Below are 24,341 nucleotides of genomic sequence, written 5' to 3'. Positions count from 1 at the left end.
TCTCATGTTTCCTAGCTCTAATCAGCATGGTCTCTCTTTTCCCCAAATGTAATCAACTTTATATCCCACTATAGGAGTCAATAAACGCTCATAATGTGGGGGTGTGCAGGACCAAACATTTTCAAGCCCCTATCACTACACACCAAAAAAAAATATTTGTGGTATCAGTCTTAATGTCAGCCTGTTTAAAACATGTTTTGGACAGTGTAATTCTTATGGAAAGTGAAGATTTAAAAACTTAGATAGAGCATAAAAACACTAACTGATTTTGTTGTAGTGCCCCCAATTAATCAAAATTAAACAAGTTTTTTGGTTACTCTGGTCACACAAGATTAACCTGTGAGGGGTCCTCCCAGGAAAAAATACTTTTACCATTTTATTGCTTAATTGTGCAGCATTACTGGTGCATATAACCAAATCGTACTTAATCAAACAAATTGCTGCACACAAAACCTGGGGCCTTCAGGGGTCCCACGGCAGTTGCCTTTGTTGCCAGTTTGGTAATCCAGTTTTAACATTGTGATGTAAATTAAAAGACAATTCCGGCGCAAAATGAACCTAGGGGTTAATAACATATGTGTACCGATTTGACCGTTCTCTGGGATATGTTTTCATGCTAATCAAATGTGTCTCTAGCTTGAAACAAGCTTTCGGGGCAGAGGGTAAATTGCTATTTCTACACCACTAACAAGGCTCAAAATAGCACCACACTTCTACGGTAGCATAATGAGGGTCCCTACATGTAAACCGAAGCATTGAGAACTTTGTAAGTGTACAGACAGTTTATTAAAAAGATAGATTATAAAGACAGTAGCGTTCATGTATACATGCAGGCGCCATCTTGGAAAAAAGTCATGACCAGTCAAACCACGAACGCCGTGTTTGAGCTATGTTACTGGTTACTGGTTGCACGGAAGTTTGTTGTTTGACTGGTCATGACTTCGCCATCTTGGGAAAATCCCAAGATGGCGCTTGCCTGTTTACCCGAAGGTAATGTCTTTATAATCTATCTTTTTAATAAACTGTCTGTACACTTACAAAGTTCTCAATGCTTCGGTTTACATGTAGGGACCCTCATCATGCTACCGTTGATGTGTGGTGATATTTTGAGCCTTGTTAGTGGTGTAGAAATAGCAATTTATCCTCTGCCCCGAAGGCTAGCGTTAGAAGCTAATCACCAGTTTGCGCTAGCTTGTTTCAAACTAGAGACAGCATAAAAACATATCCCAGAGAACGGTCGATTTGGTACACATATGTTATTAACCCCTAGGTTCATTTTGCGCCGGAATTTTCCTTTAAGTGGTTACGACTACAGACCAGCAGTGAGCAGAATTTCTCATTCCTTCTTTGTCATAATCCCAAATGCGCCATCAAAAAACAGATTAAGATGGACAATTGGAAACATTTTAATCTCATATCACAACAGAGAAACACAAAGTCATTTTCAGGGCCTCGTGGTGTCTGAGCCACTTCATGCCTTAGGGCTGGCTCTGCATGTGTGTGTGTTTGTTTGGTAATGTGTGTTTTTATCTTTTGGTCTGCATGTGTGTGTTTCCTTTTGCTCTAGAGGAATATGTGAGAGGACACTGGGACCGTTGTGTTTATTTCTTTTCTTACACACATGATTAATGTCGAACTTCATCGCCCCATGGCTAATAATGCCTTTCTCAGCACATGATGGCAGGATGAGGCTAAACAAACTAGAACAGAAGCAGAACTTCACTTTAATTGATTTTTTACTTCATTAGTTTGTCTTTTTAAGCATAATTCTCTGGAAAACAACTGACTAGTAATGGTTTTAGTTGGAATATCACCAGAAATAAAACTGTGTGGGAATTAAACTTCTGCAAACACACACCAACTGGGGCTCAGCTTTACAATTTTTGGAAAGTTTTTCTTCCTGATGTCTATGCAAAAAAGAACAACTGCCTGCTTTTTAATTAAGATAAGTGGAACCACAGTCCCGATAGATCCTGTCTTTGGGTATATACTATAGCACTATTTTTCAAGTGGAAATTGTGCCAAATAGATTTGTGGAGGACGTTAGAAACTGGGATTATGATTAAATAATCTGAGACATGCACCCTTTGGGGAGCAAGGATGGCAGAGGGAGGGGAGGAGGGTTTTGACTGAAAAGCCTGGGGTGAGAGAGAGCAGTCACAGCCCAACCATGTGCTTGACAAAAATGTTTTGGCAGACAGTGCTGCCTCAAAGGGGTATTTCACATTTGCACCACAAAATGTTGTAGTTGTTTCTCACCCAAAATTGGGTCGCACGGCTCATAAGAACATGCAGCCTGAGAGCATAACACAAATATTTGTCATCCTGGTCTTGGCCTCATTAAAATTACATTAACATTAAAAGGATAGTTTCATATTTTTGGAAAGGGGCTTATTTATATTCTGGTGGAGGGTCAGATGAGAAGATTGACACCACTCCCGTGTGTGTGTTGAAAATAAGGCTACAGCAGCTAGTGTAGCTTAGCACAAAGACTGGAAACAGAGGGAAACAGCTAGCCTACAACCGTAATTCGTTTACACTTCTGTTTTTGTACAAATTAAGCAAACAACATATTACGTGTTAATAGTAAACTTCATAGGTGATGGTAGGTGAATTTTGTTAACTTTAGCCAGCCTAGCTGTTTCCCCCTGTTTTCTTTTTTTTTGCTACACTAAGCTAACCAGCTGCAATATTTTTTTTATCAACCAACCAAAAGTGAATAAGCCCATTTCACCAAATGTTGAACTTCTGCTTCAATTACAGATTTTCTCAGCAACAGACCTTCTGTTGAATATCCTGACAAAGGAAACCTGCACCTCAAGGTGCCAAAGTACAATCCACCTGTTCACCCATAGTCCAGCTGCCCATAAGCTCTATGAAGATGTCACTGTGTTTGTTTGTGCGTAAATGTGCAGGATCATCCATATGTCTACTGTCCACTGAGTTCACGTGTCATTTGAGCAGTTTATATGCCTTTCCCTATTACATTATTCATCATTGAGGTGAGCGTGTATAGCAGATCTTGGCTGACTCACTATGACTTGGTGTGTGTGTGTGTGTGTGTGTGTGTGTGTGTGTGTGTGTGTGTGTGTGTGTGTGTGTGTGTTTCTGTGTCGACCCACAGCATGACTCACTTAGTGCTTTTAGACAGATGAGGACAGCGGTCTCATAGAGGGCAACGGAGGTTTTATTAAAGAAAAATAGCCACTTAGATTAGATTACGTAATGAAAAACATTGCTCTCTCTCTCTCTCTCTCCTCATTCCATCTCTCGTTCTCGTTCTCTTTCACCTTCCTCTTTCTCCCCTCTTTCCCTTTCTCTTTTTCTGTCTCCCTTCTCCTTTTTAGTGATGCACACAAACACACACACACACACACACACACACACACACACACACACACACACACACACACACACACACACACACACACACACACACACATACACGCACACATATGCACACACATCCTAACTCAATCACCTGCAAATGGATCTTCACACCCTCAGGCAGGCACGTACACCTTGTTTGGCTGTTTCAACAAACCCACAGGAGACAGACATGAAAATGCACACTTACACTTTGGCACACACACACACACACACACACACACACACACACACACACACACACACACACACACACACACACATTTAAACTCAAAGAATACCTCATCGTTTCTCGTTTCAATGATTGGCCAAAAGCTCAGCATAACCTTTTTTTTCCTGATGCAATCCAACACTGTTCTCTATCTGCTGACCGGGCATTATAAACTTGATATCTGTGTCCATTTGTCTTCCCTCTCCTTTAATACAGTCAGTGCAGAGTTTTTTTTTTCTTTTTGACCCACACTGTGTGGTTGTTAAGTGTCCATCTATGGTTCAATTGTGGTGTTTCAATTATGACCATTGAACAGATCGGTCTAAGAGGTGGGTCAAAAAAATAAAAGGAATTTCCTCAGAGAAACAGGGTATGGCCTGAGATTCCCTTTGATATAATTTACTTTGATTGAATCCAGTGATGTATATTTATAACCTGAAGAATAGTTCTACATTTGGTGAAATATGGTCCTCTGCTTTCTGTTAGAGTTAGATGGAAGATTTATACCACGGTATCACCATATCTTTCTATTTTTATAATCTGTACAAAAAACGTAAGTAAAGAAAAAAGACAATTTGACATACAGATAGTGGTATCTGGATAGAGTGGTATCAGCCTTCTTATCTAAATCTGCATAAATTAAATAAGCATAACATTTGCTTTAAACATTATCATAGAGGAAAATTATAAGCCTGCTGGTTTAAATTGCTGTTTTGTAGTGAACTTTCTGATGCAAAACAACAGAGCAAAACCAGTTATTTTTAATCTTAAATTTTAATTGCACATCAATAGAAATATTACAGTTTCTTCATATTTGCAACAATGATCTCATATCTGCAGCCTTTGCATTAAACAAACATTTATTCTCACAACAGGTGTTTCTTTGTGTTGCCAAACAAAAGAGTAGCCTATAAACTGCCGTGTTAAGCTGCCATGTATGGCGTCACATTGTTGAGATAACCATATGTCTGATCCAAAGAGATGATGTGGATGGATTGAAAATGTGCCAGGGCACATATCTGAGTAAGCTAATATCAGTGTGTGTAATTACTGCCCAATGATCGCCCTCTGTCTGGATAAATCTGATAAGCATTGACTAGGCTGTAAAATGTCCACTGTAAGGAGAGAGGGATGAACACTGGGGTGGAGGAAGCACAGAGCCAAATAGAGACAGGATCATACGGAGGGTGAAGGGGAAAAGAATGAGTAAGAGGAAATAAAGGCAAACATGGTGCAAGAGGATGGAGAGCAGAGGGCTAAAAGAGTGGAGTAAGAGAGGGAGGAAAAGATCACGGAAAAACAAGTGAAGAAAGGCAGCAAACTATGTCAGAGCAGGTCACAGCCTGAGGGAAAACCAGAGGAACACATGAAACTCTACTGCCTCCTCTTTTGATTTCATCTCTTTTCTTGTATAGTTCTCACCATTAGATAGATAGATAGATAGATAGATAGATAGATAGATAGATACATTTTTATTGATCCCATAAAAATGGGAAATTCCAGTGTTGTAGCAGCAAAATATCAGACACACAGCACACATACAGAATATACCTGAAATAATAGGATACAATATACATGAAATAATAATTTGTTAGGAAATTAAAATTAAAATAAAGCTGTAGATTGTGCAAGGTGCACTTAGTGCAGTTGTGATGTCAATGAGTCTTATCTAACACTCAGTGATGAAGTGTTAAAAAGTTGTATTGCCTGTGGTAGGAATGATTTCTTGTAGCGGTCCGTGCGACATCGAAGCTGTGACATGACATTAAATTGTTGTACTGGACTGTACAGTTCTGTTGTAATGTAGACTTGGTTTACAGTTTATTAGGTACACCTCGCTAAAACTACTACAGTCTATTCCAAAAGTCCAGCAATACATGTTGCATAAATGAAGATTGTGATGTTTGGTTTATGTTGAAACTGTTCATTATACAGAGAGGAGTTTGTGTTATTGAGTTTTTATTCTTTTACCGGTAATTTATTTCAACGATTTCTTTGCAGTTATAGTATACTTTGCGCTGAATGTTGTATAATATAGTGTGTGTAGTGTTGCTGTCCTGTGAAAAACACGTATCTCATATGTCAACTTTTCACCTGCTAATAATCCATTTTCCATATTCCAATGGGTTTTTACTGTAAATGGTTTATTTTGTTTAGGATGTATAAATGTTTCTGAACCAATGAAGGAACACGTAATCCTTCAGTTTATTTGATTAACTCAAAATGTGGAGAAACCGTAAATTGTCTAAATTATAATAGTTACATAAATTATGTGTAAATGTGTGTTTTTCTAAACTAGCCTTTTGGCTAAATCTAGCATATTTACAGAAATGTTTATTACTGTAATATGCACTGACCCTGTCAAATAAAATAAAGATAAAGATAAGGGAAAAGATGTGCAGAAAAAAGGGGAGGGACTGCGATCAGAAAGCAGATGGGGTGAAAGACAGGGAGGAGTAAAATGTGGTCAATGGAGACAGAGATAAATGTATAATTTCCATGCTCATTTTCTGTGCATGGAGGTTTATCTGCGTTTGTGTGTGTGTGTGTGTGTGTGTGTGTGTGTGTGTGTGTGTGTGTGCGCTGTGAACTTACAAATGTATGATGTGGAACAGTATATACTTGTGATATTAACCCCTGTGTGATTCTAGGAAAAAATTAATATACTCCCAAACATAAAATTACCACTGTGTGTGCATGCTTGTGTCTATATCCATGTGTAGGCTACTGTATGTGCACATTTCCTTATTGATTTCATTTAAGCATCAGAGTATGTGTAATTGTTGTCCACGCCTCTGTATAATCACCACTGTAAAGAAGTGATGATAGCTAAAGTGGTGGTGGTGAGAGAATCCACAGATTTCCTTCCTTTGTCATTTATTGACAAATCTAATGTGGCTTCCACTTAACTGGTCAAAGGCCATAAATGCATTAACAGCCCTCTTTGCATTAACAGAGGGCAACTTATTGTGCAAACAGAACCTGAACAACAATCGGTTTGCTGATGATGAGCCTGCAGCTGCTGCTTGATTTCATAAATGTATAAAAGGATGCAGAACTTCTCACTCTCTGTGAGTGACAACAAAATAAATCATCCATTTAAACATCAGGCAGGGTGGTAGAATGTTTGGATTTTGTGGAAAAACTGATGGAAAAGTTCAAAGAAATGAAATTGAGAATCACTCATAAGGCAATAAAAAAGCAGCTAAAAAATATACATTTTTAAGATGGCTTTTAGTTGACTTGCATTATTTTATATCTCTTGCATTTATATTTATTATTTCATCTCATTCAATCTTGCATTGTTTGTCAGTGTATAATCGTATTACTGTCCATCTCTGCTTAATCACCTTGTTAGTGTGTTATAGAGAAGTTATATACAAAAGATTTAATTAAAAGCTGTTTATTATATATTGAGGATGTTTTCTCTTTTCCAGCAACGCCCTGCTTTAAATCAACACAGCTATAGTTATACAGTTACAGTGTATATAGGTTACTACATCCTATTGCTGCTCAATAAAACCAACAACCACAGTCTTAATGCTGGCCACTGGAGCAGGGTGGAGTGCCTTGTTCATTTCCTTGGCAGTCCAACAATTTAACCCTGCAACTTTTCACTCACAACTGCACTTCTCTAACTCTGTTATATTTACAACTTTATAACACAACCATGCACATACTTTTGTCTTCTTTTGATCTGGGACTGCTTTTTATAATTTGTGCAAGGCCCCTTAGTTCCATATAAAGGATGCTACATATATGATAGATTACACATTAGTGTGGGTCCATCTCTGTGGCAAGCAAGGAAGTCCCAGATTGGTGTGGAAGAACTTGACAAGCCTGCAGACAGCCCTGACCTTAACTCCATTCAACACCTTTGGGATGAATTGGACTGCACAGTTGTCGCTCAACATCAGTGCCCGATCTCACTCTCGTGGTCATGGCCAGATTAAATTCACTTAGAGGCCATGAGCTGTGGGCCCCAACTCCAGTACTTTAAGTAAATGTTAAAGTACTTTACTTGAGTATTTCCATTTTATTCTACATTTTACTTTTACTCCACCACATTTTAGAGGGAAATATTGTACTTTTTACTCCACTACATTTAGTTGACAGCTTTAGTTACTAATTACTTTGCAGATTTAGATTATAATATACATTTAAATCAAAAAATACATTTTCATATTGAGCTACCCAGCAGTAGCCTGTATAAAGTAATTATCAATAGCTCCCCCTTTACCAGCTGCAACATTAAAGTTATGAACACATTAATGCATCAATAATTATAGTCCGATAATATAATATGCAAGATTCTGAAATGGGCCATTCTGCATAATGAGTACTTTTACTTTTGGTACTTGAAGTATATTTTGATGCTAATACTTTTGTACTACTGTAATCTTGAAGATTTTCATTTAAATAAATGTCCAAAAGAAGTAACACAATGGTGATTGAGCCTATGACCCACTGATGTTAGTATTGCAATAATTAGGCTATTTATTTGCAGTATTACAAAATGGGTGTGTGTCTTGATCTATGGGCATGACATCTCCTAGAGAAAATACTGTATTACAGTTTTTCTCCATTATATACGCATACAAAAAATGGAATTGTGCACACAATTCTGAAAACTTGAAGCTCAAGTATCAACAACAAGACTCCAGACCATGGAATTGTGCTGAGAGTTTAGCAGTCTGGAGCATGATAGCCTGCTAAACCATAGAAATACAATGGATGGATGGATGGATGGATTGTATTTCTATGTGTTAAACACTCAGCACAATTCCATTGTTTTCACTCAAATAGAAATTCGAAATTAAACAGGAAACAGTCACATTTGTAATGCACTTTTACTTGTAACCGAGTATTTGTGCACTGTTATTATTGGCCCAAGAAGCACCGCCTGAATAAAGCGTGATGTGTCTCGGCCGCCTGGGGGCGCTGTGGTATCTGCACTGAGGCACTGACACGTTCACCTTAGCGGGATGTCAACAATTTCTTCCGGGTTCACACACTCACTCGCAGAGGTTGAAGATGAATCTAATGAAGGCATAATTTTGTACATAACTGCGTTTCCCCGGTGAAATTGTACGTGTATTTCTGCATTCAGAAGGTTTGTTATACGTTATTTCTGTGACGCTGCTGTTGGTTTAGCTTGTAGCTCCGTGTTAGCTGAACATGTCTGCGGAAGAAGCGGACAAAACAACCACCACTGACGCCAGCGCTGGAGATGAGGAGGAGGAATGGTTATATGGAGGTAAAAAAAAACAACAACCACATGCTGTCCGCAAACATAACTCCTCTTGACCGAAAGAGTCATTAATCAGTGTGTGTGCTGCTCTGTTAATGAACTGCTAACCAACAACGCTGTATGCTAGTATGAGAAGATGGATGTAACGTTTAGCTACGTTATATGGTATAAGAAGATTAAAGAGTTAGCCTGAAAGCTAAGCTAGCAGCGACGGTTTGCTTTTCCCGGCCTTTTGCAGCCGTATTACTTTAGAAATAAAGCGATTACATGTGTCTCTGTCACATATTAGGCTAGTATTTAACCTTAAAATGTAGCAAATGCTTATTCTGTCACACTCCGTTGGATTATCTTCATAGGTTAAACCTAATGAATGGCCTTTTGAGCTAGTTATGGTTCAAAGAAATATGTTTTTCATTTTTCATCTTTCAGATGAGTCTGAGAGCAAAGATGAGGACGAAGAAGGCAAACTGAATGCTGCAGTCAGGTATTTAACATCCATGTTCACCCATACAAACACCTTGGATTTGTGAAAGTGAAGTGATTTTAAAACTCAAAAGACTCCTGTTTACATCCAGAGGAAGATGTGCTATTTACAGCAGCACAAAGAGAAACCACAAATAAGCATAAAAACCTCTTCTTTGTATCCACATCTATAGGTATGCATTCATAGGTTTCAAAGAAAAATGCATGCATTTAGATGAATGTTTTATTAGCCATTTTTCAGGGCATTTATAAACTAATTTGTCTTATTGGAGGATGTTTAGAATATTTGGTCATGTCCTGCTATCTGTAATTTAAAATAAAATTTAAATAAACTTTTTTAATTTAGTTTAATTAGTTTAGTTTAATTTAATATTTTATCTACAGTGCACCTGCTGATGCTTCAACAGAGGATGATGCTGCTGCACACGCTACAGGAAATGGAGTGGCCTCCGAGGTAGGTAGCGTGCATGCACTCAATCACAGTATGTGCTGTGACATGTGCCATGCTATTTGTCTGTTTTTGAATATTTGATCACCTCACAGTTTTGATTCTTTTCACAGCTGTTTTTTGTCTTAAGAAATGTTCTTGTCTCATCCTTCTTTTGTCCGTGGTCTGTCAGGCGACAGGTGAAGCTGCAGGTGAGGACGTTGACAGTGACAGCGACAGTGATGATGATGATGATGATGTCCGTGTCACCATTGGAGACATTAAAACTGGAGCACCACAGTACACGTAGGTTTTGGTCAAAGTGTGGTGTTTTGCAGATAATTTAAACAGTCATTGGCTACTTTAAACAAACTTATGTTTTTAATGTTAGTTGTAACAAAACCGAAATTTCCTTCCTACCTGATTGTACTTAATAAGCTCGTTTGTGCTTTGACACAAGGCAAAAATAGCTTGTCTGGTACACAAACAAACTGAGGATGCTAAAGCTTTGGAGTAAAACATAAAAGGAACTGAAACAGGCATTGATCTTGTCATTGTACACTATCAGCAGATCAAGAAGCTTATTTACCAGAGAATTGACTGTTCCTATTCATTACTTGCATATGGTATTATATATGGTGTATATGGCAGCTAATTAAAAGGAGACCTTGGGATGTAAATAACAGGATTTATTTATTTTTCCTCCCAGAACTTATGGAGCTCCACCTGTCAATCTCAACATAAAGACGACAGGCTCCAGACCTTATGGACAAGGTATCATCCTCTATTCTTTAACTGTTTTCTGTTTTGACCTAAAGAAAACTGATTTTTCTTTTCTGTACAATTCTGCATTGTTCTGTTCAAAACTCAGACAGCATAGCTATTATACACAGAGTAAAGTGTTTGAACAGAATGTCTGTGTCCAGTTAACATGTTATGTTGTTTATTTTCTGTAGCCTCCAAGATGAAGGGAGTGGATCTGGATGCTCCTGGAAACATTAATGGGGTTCCTGTGCTGGAGGCGGACATGGAGTCCTTTGAGGAGAAACCCTGGAGAAAGCCAGGTCTGTGGGGTTGGGGGTGTGGGTGGGTGGGTCGGGGTGGTTCCTTTTTAGTACCGCACTTATGTGCATTTTCAGGATGTTTGGTGTCATTGACAATGGCATGTTATGCCTAGCATGTACAGTTTTTCACAAGGTGTGTGTGTGTGTGTGTGTGTGTGTGTGTGTGTGTGTGTGTGTGTGTGTGTGTGTGTGTGTGTGTGTGTGTGTGTGTGTGTGTGTGTGTGTGTGTGTGTGTGTGTGTGTGTGTGTGTAGGAGCGGATCTGTCAGACTACTTTAACTACGGCTTCAATGAAGACACATGGAAGGCTTACTGTGAAAAACAGAAGAGACTGCGGATGGGCCTGGAGGTCTCTACGGTCGGCTCGGTGACAAGCAAGATCACTGTGAGAGACCATTGCTTACTCTGTTTTTTTTTTTTTTTTTTCTTTCTGTCAACGCCCTCTACATTTCACCGCCTTTGTTTTCTTCATAAGCCTCTCCTCGTCAGTTAGTTGGAATCAGAGTAGTTCCCTTCGTGGTTTAACTGGAAACTTAACATTATGAGATTATGAATTATAGAAATGCTTTGTCCCTTTTCTTGAAGTCAGAGTACCATTAACACAAGTAAACATTATAGTTTCATAACATACATGCCTATCACCTATATTTCTAAATGTTGTAAAGAGACTCCCTTCAATATGAAGTAGACAAAAAAAAAATAAAGTTAAAATCAAGACTCTCTACTATGACTAACAAAGAAAATATATTAACAAGCGTATTGTGGCTCTTTCTCAGGTTCAGCAAGGCAGGACAGGTAATGAGAAGGACATATCCACTTTGCCTGTTCACACCTCCAAGCCAGACTTCACATCTCCTGTCAGCATGTACAAGCCTGCTGTCAGTCAGGTCCCCAGGTAACACTTCTGCTTTTATCTTCACTTATTAAGAAATCTGGTAATAAAACGCATGTGCAGTTTCCACTTGGAAGTGATGTGTACAGAAAAGTTGATAAGCTAACTAAGTGTGCTTCCATCCACCTGTTTTGTCTGCATTTTCAGTTAAAAAGTAGAAAGGTTGGTATATCGATAAAACCTATATCCCAACGTACATCAAGCATGTCACTTAAAGATACATTGTGTAAGCATTTCTCCCATCTAGCGGTGAAATTGTATATGACAACCAACTCAATATTACTTTCTAGCCCTTGCTACGGTGGCCGAAACCGAAATTATCTCTCTCCATCTATTACATCGTTGGCTGTTCTAGCCACTCCAATATTAACTTTGGTCTTGTTGCTTTGCGTTGTCGTTTTAATTCTCTTTTTTGCTTTCCTGGCGAGTAATCTCCCCCTTCGTCACAGTGCCAATAGGTGTAAGAGGGCGAAATGCGGAGGTATGTCCCTCTTTGGCTAATGTATTTTAAAGATGGAGGCGCTACAGGGCTGCCGTCATTCAAGCGACTCACTCGTATGTATTCTGAATGATTCTGAATGTCAGATTCTATACTTTGATTAGTTGTTGGAAGTAATTACACATATTTGTGGAAGAACAAAGGGGTTTTTGTTAAGAATCAACTCAAAAAATTACACAATGTAGGTTTAAACATCCACTGAGGCTTCCGCCCAACTGTAGAGACTAAAGTGGCAGCAGACAAACGCATCAGACCTGAGTGAAGTAGGGCTGCACGATATTTAGTTTCATCGTCTACATCGCGATGTGCACATAGTCACATCGCAGGACGTTGCGATGTTGACGCTTAAACTTTTTTGCTTTCACCGTTCTCCTTTTACGCGATTGTGATCGTTACCGGCCGAGCCTTCCCCTTTAAGACAGGTGGTCATGTGGGCAACGTGTGTATTTGACGGAACGTTAGTCTGATGGTGGTTTGTTATGGGAAGTGAGGCTCTCCGTGTCTCTAAAATTAGAGCCACCAACTGTTTAACTTGATGTGCCCAACTCCTAATATTCACATAGCAGTAGTGGATGGTTCCATGCATTAATTCACATTGTCTTTTGCTGATTTTCAAGAAATTGGTTTAAAATTTGCACTACATTTGGATGGAAACTTGGCTTATGAGAATAGACAAGGGAGGGCTGGAAGAGGAGACTTACACAAGAGTAAAGGGAAACTGCACAGTGAAAATATTTATTGTAGGGATGCGAGTTATATCGGCAATCATATAGGTATCGGCTGATGTTAGTCAGTTTTTTATACATCGGCAAAGGTCCAATATGAACAAACAATAATTTATTGCGTCTAGCTGCCGTTACAGTATACAATCCTTGCCATGTTAAAATAATGTGAGGAGGATGCCGTGTCAAATCCTTCAACACCAATTACACTCAAATAAATAACTGCCATCCAGAAGTTCATAAACAATATCAGGAGCAAGCTTCTTGCAAGCAGCCTAAACTCAAACAGCGGCAGCTGCAGTCCACTTGTGCGGTGGAAAGAGAGAAAAGGAGACAGGGAGGTGTGTGTGTTGGTGAGTATAAAGAAAGCTGTGAGTTATATTATAGCTGGCAATGTAGCAATGCAGTCTGTACTCAGTCTGTCAGTGAATAAATGCTACAACTCCTCAAGACCCAAGTCAAGCTCCCGTGTCTTGCTTGCTATCTGCTGGTTAAAGAAAGTGAAGGGGGTTAGTGTCAGCCACGGAGCTAGCGAGAACTTTAGCACAGGCTCACTAACTTTAGGTGTGCTGGCTTTATGGTGGCCTAGCTATTTTCATTTTAGTGACGAGCCCCTCCAAGTTTTGCTTTAATGATCTCTCCGTTGCCAACCCAGGGACAACCCTGATTAGTCCTAAAACCTAAACAGGATATTTAGTTTTGAGACCCAAGTTAATGATTTAAGGATGTAACTGGACGTAGGTGATACACTTGCTACAAGTTAGAAAAGTAGCCTAAAACTAACACTGTTGATCACTTGTGTTTTTTCATGGTGGCCCTGTAACTTTTTCAGAGAAAACAATGTGGTAAATCTATGATTTATGGGCTTTTCCAAATGTTTTCCAAATAAAAAGACATTTACTTTTTCAAATTCAGTGTTTACACGTTTTTCAATATACAAAATATGATTATCATTGAAACTGTTTTTATACAGATCATATCGGTATATATTGTTATCGACCATAACAACAATTTTAATATTGGTTATCGTATCGGCCAAACTTGTTGTATCAGTGCATCCCTAATTTCTTTTTCAAATTTTCAAATTCACCATGCCCTGTGGTTAGAATGGGTCCTCCCGTGGGCTGTACCGTACGTGTGTGTCTAGGCCGATGTTACTCTCCTCTCCTTTACCACTGTCCTTTGTTTCAAAATGTTAGGATCTCTCCCCCTCAATGGCCTGGCCCGCCTCTTCAGGACATGTCCTATTATACGTAAGTTGGCATGGCCTTGTCCGTACAAGGTTAATGGGCCTGATGGGAAATGTGTAAAAGTGTTACATGTTAATGTGTTTAAAGGGGGCCTTGCGTTTTTCTTAAACATGAAAGTGACTATAGAAAAATTGCTGGTGCTACTTCCAAGGCCCCAAAAATACTTTCTTTCTTTTGGGGTGGGTGATGTGCATGTGTCAAAGTGAACATAAATTAGTGCTTTGGAAAGGGACAATAGAATGTAGTCAATTTTAACTGAATCCACAGCTCTTTCTTCTTTTTTTTGTTGAGAATAGACAGATCATTAATTAATCATTGAAAATTTTTCTTAAAGTTGCAACCTTAACAGTAGGGTTGTAATTTATTTGTTAAAGGTCCCTTTAAAGGCCACCGACTGGTGCAACATGAAGTCTTTTGAAGATGCATAGTTGCTAAAGTAGGTTTGAGGTCATTTAGAAACCGTGACACCATTACATAATTTGTCAACCAGAGAGCTCTGACAAGTTGAGAAGTAATTACACTGAAAAATGCCCCACTCAGTGTATATACACTCACCTAAAGGATTATTAGGAACACCATACTAATACCGTGTTTGACCCTATCCTATCAATATTAAAGAATGCTTCCAGCACCTTGTTGAATGACAATTAAGGCAGTTCTAAAGGCAAAAGGGATCCCCCACACCATTACACCACCACCACCACCAGCCTGCCCAGTGGTAACAAGGCATGATGGATCCATGTTCTCATTCTGTTTATGCCAAATTTTGACTCTACCATCTGAATGTCTCAACAGAAATCGAGACTCATCAGACCAGGCAACATTTTTCCCGTCTTCAACTGTCCAATTTTGGTGAGCTCGTGCAAATTGTAGCCTAATTTTCCTATTTTTAGTGGAGATGAGTGGTACGCGGTGGGGTCTTCTGCTGGTGTAGCCCATCCACCTCAAGGTTGTTCGTGTTGTGGTTTCACAAATGCTTTGCTACATACTTTGGTTGTAACGAGTGGTTATTTCAGTCAAATTAGATTTCTATCAGCTTGAATCACTCGGCCCATTCTCCTCTAACCTCTAGCATCAACAAGGCATTTTCGCCACCAGGACTGCCGCATACTGGATGTTTTTCCTTTTTCAGACCATTCTGTGTAAACCCTAGAAAAGGTTGTGTGTGAAAATCCCAGTAACTGAGAAGATTGTGAAATACTCAGACCAGCCGCTCTAGCACCAACAACCATGCCACACTCATAGTTGCTTAGATCACCTTTCTTTCCCAGTCTGACATTCAGTTTGGAGTTCAGGAGATTTTCTAGACCAGGACCACACCCCTAAATGTATTGAAGCAGCTGCCATGTGATTGGTTGATTAGATAATTTCATTAACAAGAAATTTAATAGGTATTCCTAATAATCCTTTAGGTGAGTGTATGTTGTTCAGTTCTTTAAAACCAAAACAAATGTTAGCGATTTGTATCAATCTTTTTTAAGCATTGCAGTCTGAGGAAATGAGTTAGGACTGCATTGTGACTTTTAATGTAAATTAGATATTTAGTTAATGCATATTGCTTATTATGTAGACTGTGCGTATGTTCACTGCCTTGATTTTAATTTTTATATTCTCCTCCCAGGAAGACGAGTGGTACTATAGACGTGATAGGTGGAGGGACGGCCACCATCAGCAGGGTCGAAGGGCGACGTAGACACAATCTAGAAGGCAACAATATCCAGGTACACAGAAGCAACACAGACGGTCACTCTGAATAAAAAAAAAAAAAAAAAAAAAAAAAACACATTGTCTTTTCTGTTTAAATGTGTTTTTTATTTTTCCTGGTGAAAATGTTGCGTTAGCTGAGCTCTGACTAAACTAGAGTTAGAAGTTAAAAGATGTTGAAAGTGCGCTGAGTGTGTGTTGTCATCTCAACCTCCTCCTGTCTGTTGTTGTGCAGGTGATCGCTGAACAATCAGACGCTGAGCCGACTCCAGCTAAGATTCCCACCTTCTTCCCTCCTGGACCACTTCCTCCAAACATACCCCCGCCTCCTTTCCTCCCTCCACCACCCAATGTCAACACTGCACCCCCACTCATCCCCCCACCCAGTAAGTTTATTATCGTCATCTTTCATTTTAGCTGGTTTCTTGTGTGTATTTAATTTTAAGCAGCCATCCTATTTTAACCTGTATTTGCTCGGTTTTATTGTGTTCACTGTGTTTATTCTCTCTTTCTCCCTCGTAGGGTTGCCCATTACTGTCCCTCCCCCTGGTTTTCCTCCTCCACCTAGCGGGCCCCCTCCTGCTATCATCCCCACTATGGACAGGTAACACACACACACACACACACACACACACACACACACACACACACACACACACACACACACACACACACACACACACACACACACACACACACACACACACACACACACTCAGACAATCACTAGCTGCTGTTAGTCAACCACAAACACCAACATGCCCCTCCAGCCAACTGAGACAAAAAGAAGCAATTACTGATATTGGAGACCCTTTTTAGGTATTTGTTTTACAACTATTAACAATACATAAAAAAAAACAAAAAACATGTTGACATTATTTCTGACCGCAAAAGGGGCTAAGTATGACAAACTATGTGATAAAATTAGTTTGCATGCTTTTGGGGTTTTAACATTTTACACACTGGCATCATTGTAGATATTTTGAACATGAGGACATGGCTTAGCAAGTCTGTTAAGTTCTAAAAAATGTGTACCTCGCAATGATAGAAGATCAAGAGCATATGGACACACGCACACTGTAACATTTTGCCTTTCCTGTTTCCGCAGTGGCCACCCAGGAGGTTATGATGGACGCTCTGTCCCTCCCTACCCTTTCCCTCAAGGTATGAAGATTTACAACGTAATCTGTCTGTGTAATCAGCAGCATAGTCTGGTTCAGCGGAAATACATTTTCAGGATAATTGCCTGTCATGCTGCGGCCGTTCTTAAACTCTGTTTGCTTTAGGAAACAAGGGAAGCCTCCTTGGTTCTTTAGAGGAATGATTTACAAAGAATATGTTTACGGCATTCACTCTTTAAAGTGCTCATATTATGCTCATTTTCAGGTTCATAATTGTATTTAGAGGTTGTACCAGAATAGGTTTATATGGTTTAATTTTCAAAAAACACCTTATTTGTGTTGTACTGCACATTGCTCCGGCTCCTCTTTTCACCCTGTGTGTTGAGCTCTCTGTTTTAGCTACAGAGTGAGGCATCGCACTTCTGTTCCATCTTTGTTGGGAGTTGCACATGCGCAGTAGCTAGGTTAGGACTACTACCCAGTCAGAAGCAGAGTATGAGGGCGTGCCATGCTAGCAGCTAGGGGAGCATTATAACGTGTGTTACAAAGTGACGCACGTTCATCATGGAAGTAAAGGCTGGCCTACAACAGAGCTGTTTGGAGCAGTTTGTGAACAGTGTTTTCTGTTGGAGATGGTAAGTCCCTTTTGGAGTGGACTTTGGGCTTTTTCACTTTGTAAACCTATAATGTGCACAAAAATATATTTAACACAATAAAGGAAAGGGGGAATAAGCCAAAAAGCATAATATGAGCACTTTAACTGCAACATTTTGGAAAGATTGGAGAGGTTTGCTGCGGACGAAGTACACACTGCGATACAAATAAGAGCAAATTACGTTTAACCATGTATCCAGCTAATTTAAATAGCTGAAGTTACTGTATTGTGTGAACAGTTCATTTAATTTAATATTTTATGTGGCGTTTACTTTTGCAGGATGCAAATGTTCCACCAAAACAAGTCCCTTCCGGATACTATTTTGCAGAGCCACCGTAGCTGCGTCCGGAGCTTAGTGCTGCCTAAGACAATTGTGATTGGTTTAAATAAATGCAAACAACCCACAAGAGTGTGTGGTGTAACCAGATCTTACTCCACAGTGCAGTGGAGATAGGTATGGTAATGCAAGACTATCAGCAACACATCAAATGTCAGAACTTGCTTTCAGTCCATCTGAATAAGAGATCTGTTGTGGTATACATGGAAAAGAGTCCCAGAAATGTGTTTTTAAAACAGTAAAAACAACAATATTTTAATAGATGCAAAGTGTATTCCTCGATATTCATCTCATTGGTTTTAATGTTGTTGGAAATACAGGTATGTTTAAATAGTTTAATATGCATTATCACCCATTTTCAAGTCTTGAATTTGAATTTCAAAGTAATAAGTCTTCTGCTCCCCTCCTTTTTTACCTGTTCAGGTGCATACCCTCCACCCATGGCTGGAGGGGTGCCTCCTCCTTGGCCCCCCATGATGGACAACTCTAAACCCTGGGATTACTATTCCCGTCGAGACGACAAGAGAGAGAAGGAAAGAGAGAGGCCCAGAGAGAGAGAGAGGACACATGAACGGGAGAGAGAGAGGGAACACAGCCCTTCAGCTATGGGCTACACCAGGTGAGGGGGACAAAACACGCACACACTTTCACTGGCTTCATACAGTAACATTTAATAGTACTCATGCCATTATATAGCGGCAATTCTATGAGATTGACCGTCCTGTTTTCTTTGTATAGCCCTTTGAGATGACATACTGTAATTTTAGGCTCTGGTTGGCTAAATAAACATGGAATTAGCCGCAGATTTGCTAGGGTTAGCAGAAAGCTAAACATTTACATTTCCTCTCACACCGCCTACAGCGTGTCCTCGTTGGGAGGTCAGCAGTAAGTGGTGCCGCTGCTTCGGCCTGTGGTCGAAGCCTGGTGCCGTTGTTCGTGCTAGGCTAAAGGCTAACCCGAGCAGACCTGCTCTCTCGACTGTTTTCACTGCAAATGTCCGCTCCAGAGACTCCATAAACTGGACTACATTTTTACACAATTTCATTCCTCTATGTACTGTATATAGATGGATAACCATAAAGTATCTTATCTAATATTTTAGCCTTGAATTAGCTGCAGCCCTGAGCCTTACGGTGAACAGAACTTTCGCTGAAGGGACGTGCCTGTGATTGGCCAAAGTCTCACGGCTAGATTGACTGAAACCTGAAAATGGAGCCAAGAAGGAGATGCAGAAGTCTAGTTTTCTCTCAGACCACTTGATTACAATATGCTGAAAGATTATTAGGAATATTTTGCCCAATGATGCCAAAAATAAACTACCTACTGAAGCTTTAAATGTAGTTTGTTAGTGTCCTTATCCAATTCAGTGCTTAGGACGCAATTTAGACATTATGAGGTTTGGACTTTTGCTAGGAGGAAATTATAGAAACTGGACCCCCTTGAATTGTAATTGAATACCCCTGTTTTAGGCAAACAGGATATGTTTATGCACTAATAGTCACAGACTTTAATATTAATGGTGTACTCGGAAGACAGATTTCCGAGTTGGGAAGTTCGAAAAACTCACAGTACCCTGAGCTCAAAATCCAACATGGCTGCTCTGTGCATCAACAGTAGTGAAAGCTGTAGTAATATACAGTTTACTAGCACTTCTGTCTTATTTGTGTGTCATTACATCAGTCTTAAACACAGTACTGTCCAACCTCTATCTGTGGACATGTTGTTATGCTGATTGTATGCACGAAAAACATCGTTGGTTGGTTAGAGCAAACCCCTCAATAAAATCCGACCTGTTTTAATGGAATGTGGTCAACTCGGGTGTGACGTCTTTCCCAGCTCCGTCTTCCGAGTTCTGAAGTAAATGGAACGCACTACAAGAATCTGTATTTCAATCAGAGAATGGCCTTGTTTGATATACAAAGATAACCCAGTAAAGGGAAAGCTCTTGTTTTTTCAACCTTCCTAGTGAAGAGGAGCGGTATCGTTACCGCGAGTACCAGGAGCGTGGTTATGCAGAGCGACATCGTGAGCGGTCGAGCCGAGAGAAAGAGGAAAGACACAGAGAGAGACGGCACCGAGAGAAAGAGGAGGGTCGCCACAAGTCCTCTCGCAGGTACGTAAACACACACACACAAGTTGTAGGAAAAAAATCTAGTTTGCTAAATCCCTCCCCCGAATAGTTATTGTCCAATCATAGCTTAGAAACTGTAACGAAGCGCAGCAGGCCTGTCAAGATTTGGATTTCTCCAATAGTCCATACTGTGCATATAAAGAGTTTAAAGTGTAGTCTTAAAGAAAAGTAAAAAAAAAATCCACTGAGAAGAAGTAGATGCTATGCTAAAATTTCAACTCGTGAAACCCCAGCCAATGCTACCTGAGCTAATGTTGGGTTAGCAAAACACATCAGTTAGCCTTTTCCCTTGTAACTCTTAAAGTGAGAATATTCTTTTTTTTTTTTTTTTTTTAAATATGAACTAACTTGTGAACTAAGTCGCTGAACAGGGTTATATTTAAATAAGAATCTGAACTCACATTTCATTTTGTCATAGTAAATATTGTAGCTCTATAATACAAGAACAATGCTGTTTTTTTATTTCCATGTCTTTAGGGTGACATTGTGTAGGTAGACATAAAGTGTAATTACTAAATCCTTTTTTATATTCTCGTTTCAAAAAACAAATCAAATCAAAAAATGACCATGTCAGCTGGAGACAGAGTTGTCAACCAACTCATAGAGCTAAGGTAAAAAAAAAAAAAATAATCTGCCAGCGACAGGTACAAAAGCAGGTTTCTGGTTTCTGGCCAGTGGACACGTGCTTTTGTCTTCCTCTAAAATCAATCTGCTGTTATCATTGTAAACTGCATGTGTGCAGTGGGTGAACGGGAAGATCGACAGCCTTAACAACAGCAGCTGAGTGGCTAAGGGCTTAGCAAATGGTCAATTGACAAACTGTATTGACCGTTGTCTCAAGGCTGATTTATGGTTCTGCGTCGAATCGACAGCGTACCCCCGCAGATCCCTCTGCGTCGCCGCGGAGCCCCCTCCGAGCCCTCCGCCGTTGCTCGACATACACCGAGGCGACACAGACCGCAAGGACTGTGATTGGTCAACTCATCCTGTGTGTTGATAGTCTGTGTTTCAAGCAGCCTGCTGTGGGGAGTAGCAACATGCTAGTTCACTGACATAAGCTTTGCAAATAAACTCAGACATATTTTGGTTACAATGACGAGGTTATCCGTTTGCAAAGTGTTTAAATGTCAGTAATGTTTTAAAATTAGCACTTCGCCAGCAAGCAGTACATTTTTGGGCAGTTGTGCTAAAGTTTGCTTGCGAACATAAACTGGCTGGCAGACACCTCACAAGTAACCTGGTTACAGTAACTAGGTCAATGGATTTTTACTGTCTATTTCTCGATACTTTACTGCGTAGCTACGGCGTGGAGTTGACGCAGAAGCATAAAACAGCCTTCAACCTCCTTTTATTCCGATTTGGCACCATGCTGCCTCTCTTATTTTCCTTACCCTTTTGTCCATCTCCATTGCACTTCACCTTTTCTTTCTCTCACCTATTGATCTTCTTGTCTCCATTTATCCCTTTCTCCTACCTACCTAATCTTTTATCTCCCTTCCCCTATTCCCTTACCTCCCTGTCTTTTACTCTCCCTCTAAACTTTCCTCTACCTCTCAAATCTCCCTCCTCTGCCCTTTCTACACTTTGGTCCTTCTCCTTCAATTAGTAGCAGTAGCAGGAGAAGGCACGACAGCGAGGAGGGCGACAGCCACCGGAGGCACAAACACAAGAAGAGCAAGAGGAGCAAGGAGGGCAAAGAGGCCAACGAAGAGATCAGCGCAGACCAGGAGAACCAGGAGGCCATGGAGTAGTGATCACCACCTCCTGTTTTTCCTTTCTCTGTCTGTCTCCGGTCCTGTCTGTCCCTCCGTGTCAGTGTCCCACAAGATGAGAAAGAAGGAAAGGGAAAAGATGAGCACAGACCAACACAACCAGGATGTCGCAGAGTGATCAATGCGTCCTGTCACTCCCCTCTCCATCAATCTCAATCCTCCTCCATCCTGCTGTCGTTCATCCTCACCATCACTTCAGGCAGAGAATGGATGGAGCAGAGGAGGTGGTAAAGGAGGGATGGTCGTCCTTTTTACTTTATCTGTCTTTCCATCACTAGCTGACATTAGACAGGACATCAATCTGTCTTCATCCCCCTCCTGCTCTCCTCTGCTCCTCATCCCTCCTCTCAGAGCACTGCTGTAACAATAAGGTCATGCTCGGAGATTTCACTGTATAGTCAGGACGATCTGCAGATTTAGCTCTTTTTTTGTCATTTGTTTGTTCTTGTCCCGTATGAAGACATCTATAGACAGCTGTCGGTTTAAGTTCAATTAAAAACCCTTTTGATAAGACATCTTTTTGTGCCTTTTTTGGAATAAATAGATCACAAATTTATCACATATATTCTTTTTCTAATAGTGATTCATATTAATCTTTCACAACATTGGTAACTGTATACTCTACCCATTGTGCATTTTTTTTTTTAATCACCTTCGAGATCCGCAATATTTAGTTTGTACCTAACATTTGTGTGATTTCAACACATTCTTAAACAGTCCCAGTGGTGATCATTTAGCAGAGCACAGCAGTAAGTGAGGACAAAGTTCAAGTGAACTATTGCAACCAAAATTGTTTACCGAGGGGGGCGGGGGGGGGATTTGGACTTGTGATTAAAGCGCATAGTATTAATATGTTTGATTTAGGCTCTCACAGCAGCTCATTGAGCTCAGTAGCTGTTGTGATTTCATCCATAACACTTTTAGGTCTTCAGCATGCGTAGTTAATTATTGACCTTTAAAGACCGTAGTTTAATTAGGGCCCGAGCGCCGACAGTGGCAAAGGCCCTATTGAAACTGAAGGAATTATTGTTTCTTTCTATTATTATTTTCCCGTCAAATTAATTGGCTTTTTGAGGGGCTTAATATATTCAAAAACTCACCAAATTTGGCGGTCGCATCAAGTCTGGTGAAAATGTACGTATTTTAAGGGTTTTGGGAATAGGCGCACAAAAATGGCTCGCTAGCGCCCCCTAGAAAGTTAAGAAAATTGAGCCCCTGCAGTGCGTTTAACGTAGACTCACGAAACTTGGTACACATATGTAACATGTCAAGATGTACAAAAAACTTCATTAGAGCCATACCCTAAACCCAACAGGAAGTCCGCCATTTTGAATTAAATGTTCGAAATTAGTGCGATTTTGGCCATTTCCACATGTCGTACTTTAACAAACTCCTCCTAGAGATTTCATCCGATCAACTTCAAACTCGGTCTGTGCCATCTTAAGATGTTAAAGATGAAAGGTTGTTAAAAGAAAAACTTTTCGTCATAGGGCGTGGCCGTGGCGGGGCGGCCATTTTGTGCGTTTCGCCGCCGAAACTGGAAGTGGATGTAACTCGAGTGTACGTTGTCCGATTACCTCGAAACTTTTCAGGATTCATAAGAGTCCAACCCTGAGGACAAATAACGGCCGATATTTACTTAAAGTCATAGCGCCCCCTAGTGGCAACAGGAAGTAGGCCTAAAAGTCAAGGTGCTATACTTTAACGAACTCCTAGAGATTTCATCCGATGAACTTCAAACTTGGTCTGTACCATCCCAACACTTGATGAAAAGTTATTAAAAGAAAAACTTTTCGTCAGACGGTGTGGGCGTGGCGTGGCGGCCATTTTGAGTGTTTAGCAATGAACAAAGAAGTTGTTGTAACTTGAGTGTACGTTGTCGTATCTGCCCTAAATTTCTCACAATTGACAAAGGTCCATGCCTGAGGACACCTACATGCCAAAATTGACTTGGAAATTTGAGGAAATCTGCCTTATATGACAAACATCATCCGATTTGCATGAAACTCAGAATGTGTGGTCTATGTGTGATACTGAGCCGCCCCCTATAATATGGCCACGCCCACTTACTCAGGCTACGCCCCCTTTCATAACATTTGAACCGTTTAAGGTATACCCTTGTGTGAGGTATCATTTAACTCAGCAGAGACTTCCTTCTTCATTGGTGATGGTTTGTCCCGCCCCCTATGTTTAAGCCACGCCCCCTTTCATACATGCTGACCCATTTAAGGTAGAATCTTGTGTGAGGTATCATTCATCTCGGCAGTCTTCATTTTTAATTGGTGATGGTTGAACCTGCCCCCTATGCTTTAGCCACGCCCCCTTTCACAGCTAATGAACCGTATGACGTAGTCTTGTGTGAGGTATCGTTGAACTCGGCGGGGAGTTCCCTTTTCATTGGTGACGGTTTGCAGCGTCTGAGTGCCGCGCAAATGC

General features: G+C 40.3%; 1 protein-coding gene across 5 annotated transcripts; it reads left to right on the top strand.

Moving 5' to 3' along the window:
• Positions 1 to 8,477: 8,477 nt before the first annotated feature.
• On the top strand, positions 8,478 to 22,420 carry fip1l1b (FIP1 like 1b (S. cerevisiae)). 5 transcript variants are annotated; one of them, XM_028604178.1, is made up of 16 exons: positions 8,478 to 8,855; positions 9,279 to 9,333; positions 9,717 to 9,786; positions 9,953 to 10,065; positions 10,469 to 10,533; positions 10,716 to 10,823; positions 11,077 to 11,207; positions 11,599 to 11,717; positions 14,981 to 15,037; positions 15,807 to 15,906; positions 16,125 to 16,275; positions 16,412 to 16,493; positions 16,998 to 17,053; positions 18,426 to 18,621; positions 19,969 to 20,115; positions 21,740 to 22,420. In XM_028604178.1, exons 1-16 carry the CDS (start codon positions 8,777 to 8,779, stop codon positions 21,882 to 21,884), a joined length of 1,674 nt encoding a protein of 557 aa, XP_028459979.1. In that variant the 5' UTR covers positions 8,478 to 8,776; the 3' UTR covers positions 21,885 to 22,420. The 5 variants fall into 5 exon arrangements, with proteins under 5 accessions (XP_028459979.1, XP_028459994.1, XP_028460001.1 ...); XM_028604193.1 differs by lacking the exon at positions 14,981 to 15,037 and adding an exon at positions 14,135 to 14,188 and having other exon boundaries at positions 8,479 to 8,855; XM_028604187.1 differs by having other exon boundaries at positions 8,480 to 8,855; positions 21,743 to 22,420.
• The last annotated feature ends 1,921 nt before the right edge of the window (positions 22,421 to 24,341 follow it).

The sequence above is a fragment of the Perca flavescens genome, chromosome 2 (assembly GCF_004354835.1).
Source record: "Perca flavescens isolate YP-PL-M2 chromosome 2, PFLA_1.0, whole genome shotgun sequence".
NCBI classification, from domain to species: Eukaryota; Metazoa; Chordata; class Actinopteri; order Perciformes; family Percidae; genus Perca; species Perca flavescens.
The sequence above is the reverse complement of the archived record's forward strand: the minus strand, read 5'-3'. Positions and strand labels throughout refer to the sequence as shown.

What these genes read in the sequence shown, in the direction of transcription:
- fip1l1b (XM_028604178.1), top strand. Translation starts at nt 8,777, where the DNA reads ATGTCTGCGGAAGAAGCGGACAAAACAACCACCACTGACGCCAGCGCT. An exon ending in GAAATGGAGTGGCCTCCGAG is followed by an intron (nt 9,787 to 9,952) that starts GTAGGTAGCGTG and finishes GTGGTCTGTCAG; the next exon opens with GCGACAGGTGAAGCTGCAGG. An exon ending in TAGAAGGCAACAATATCCAG is followed by an intron (nt 15,907 to 16,124) that starts GTACACAGAAGC and finishes GTTGTTGTGCAG; the next exon opens with GTGATCGCTGAACAATCAGA.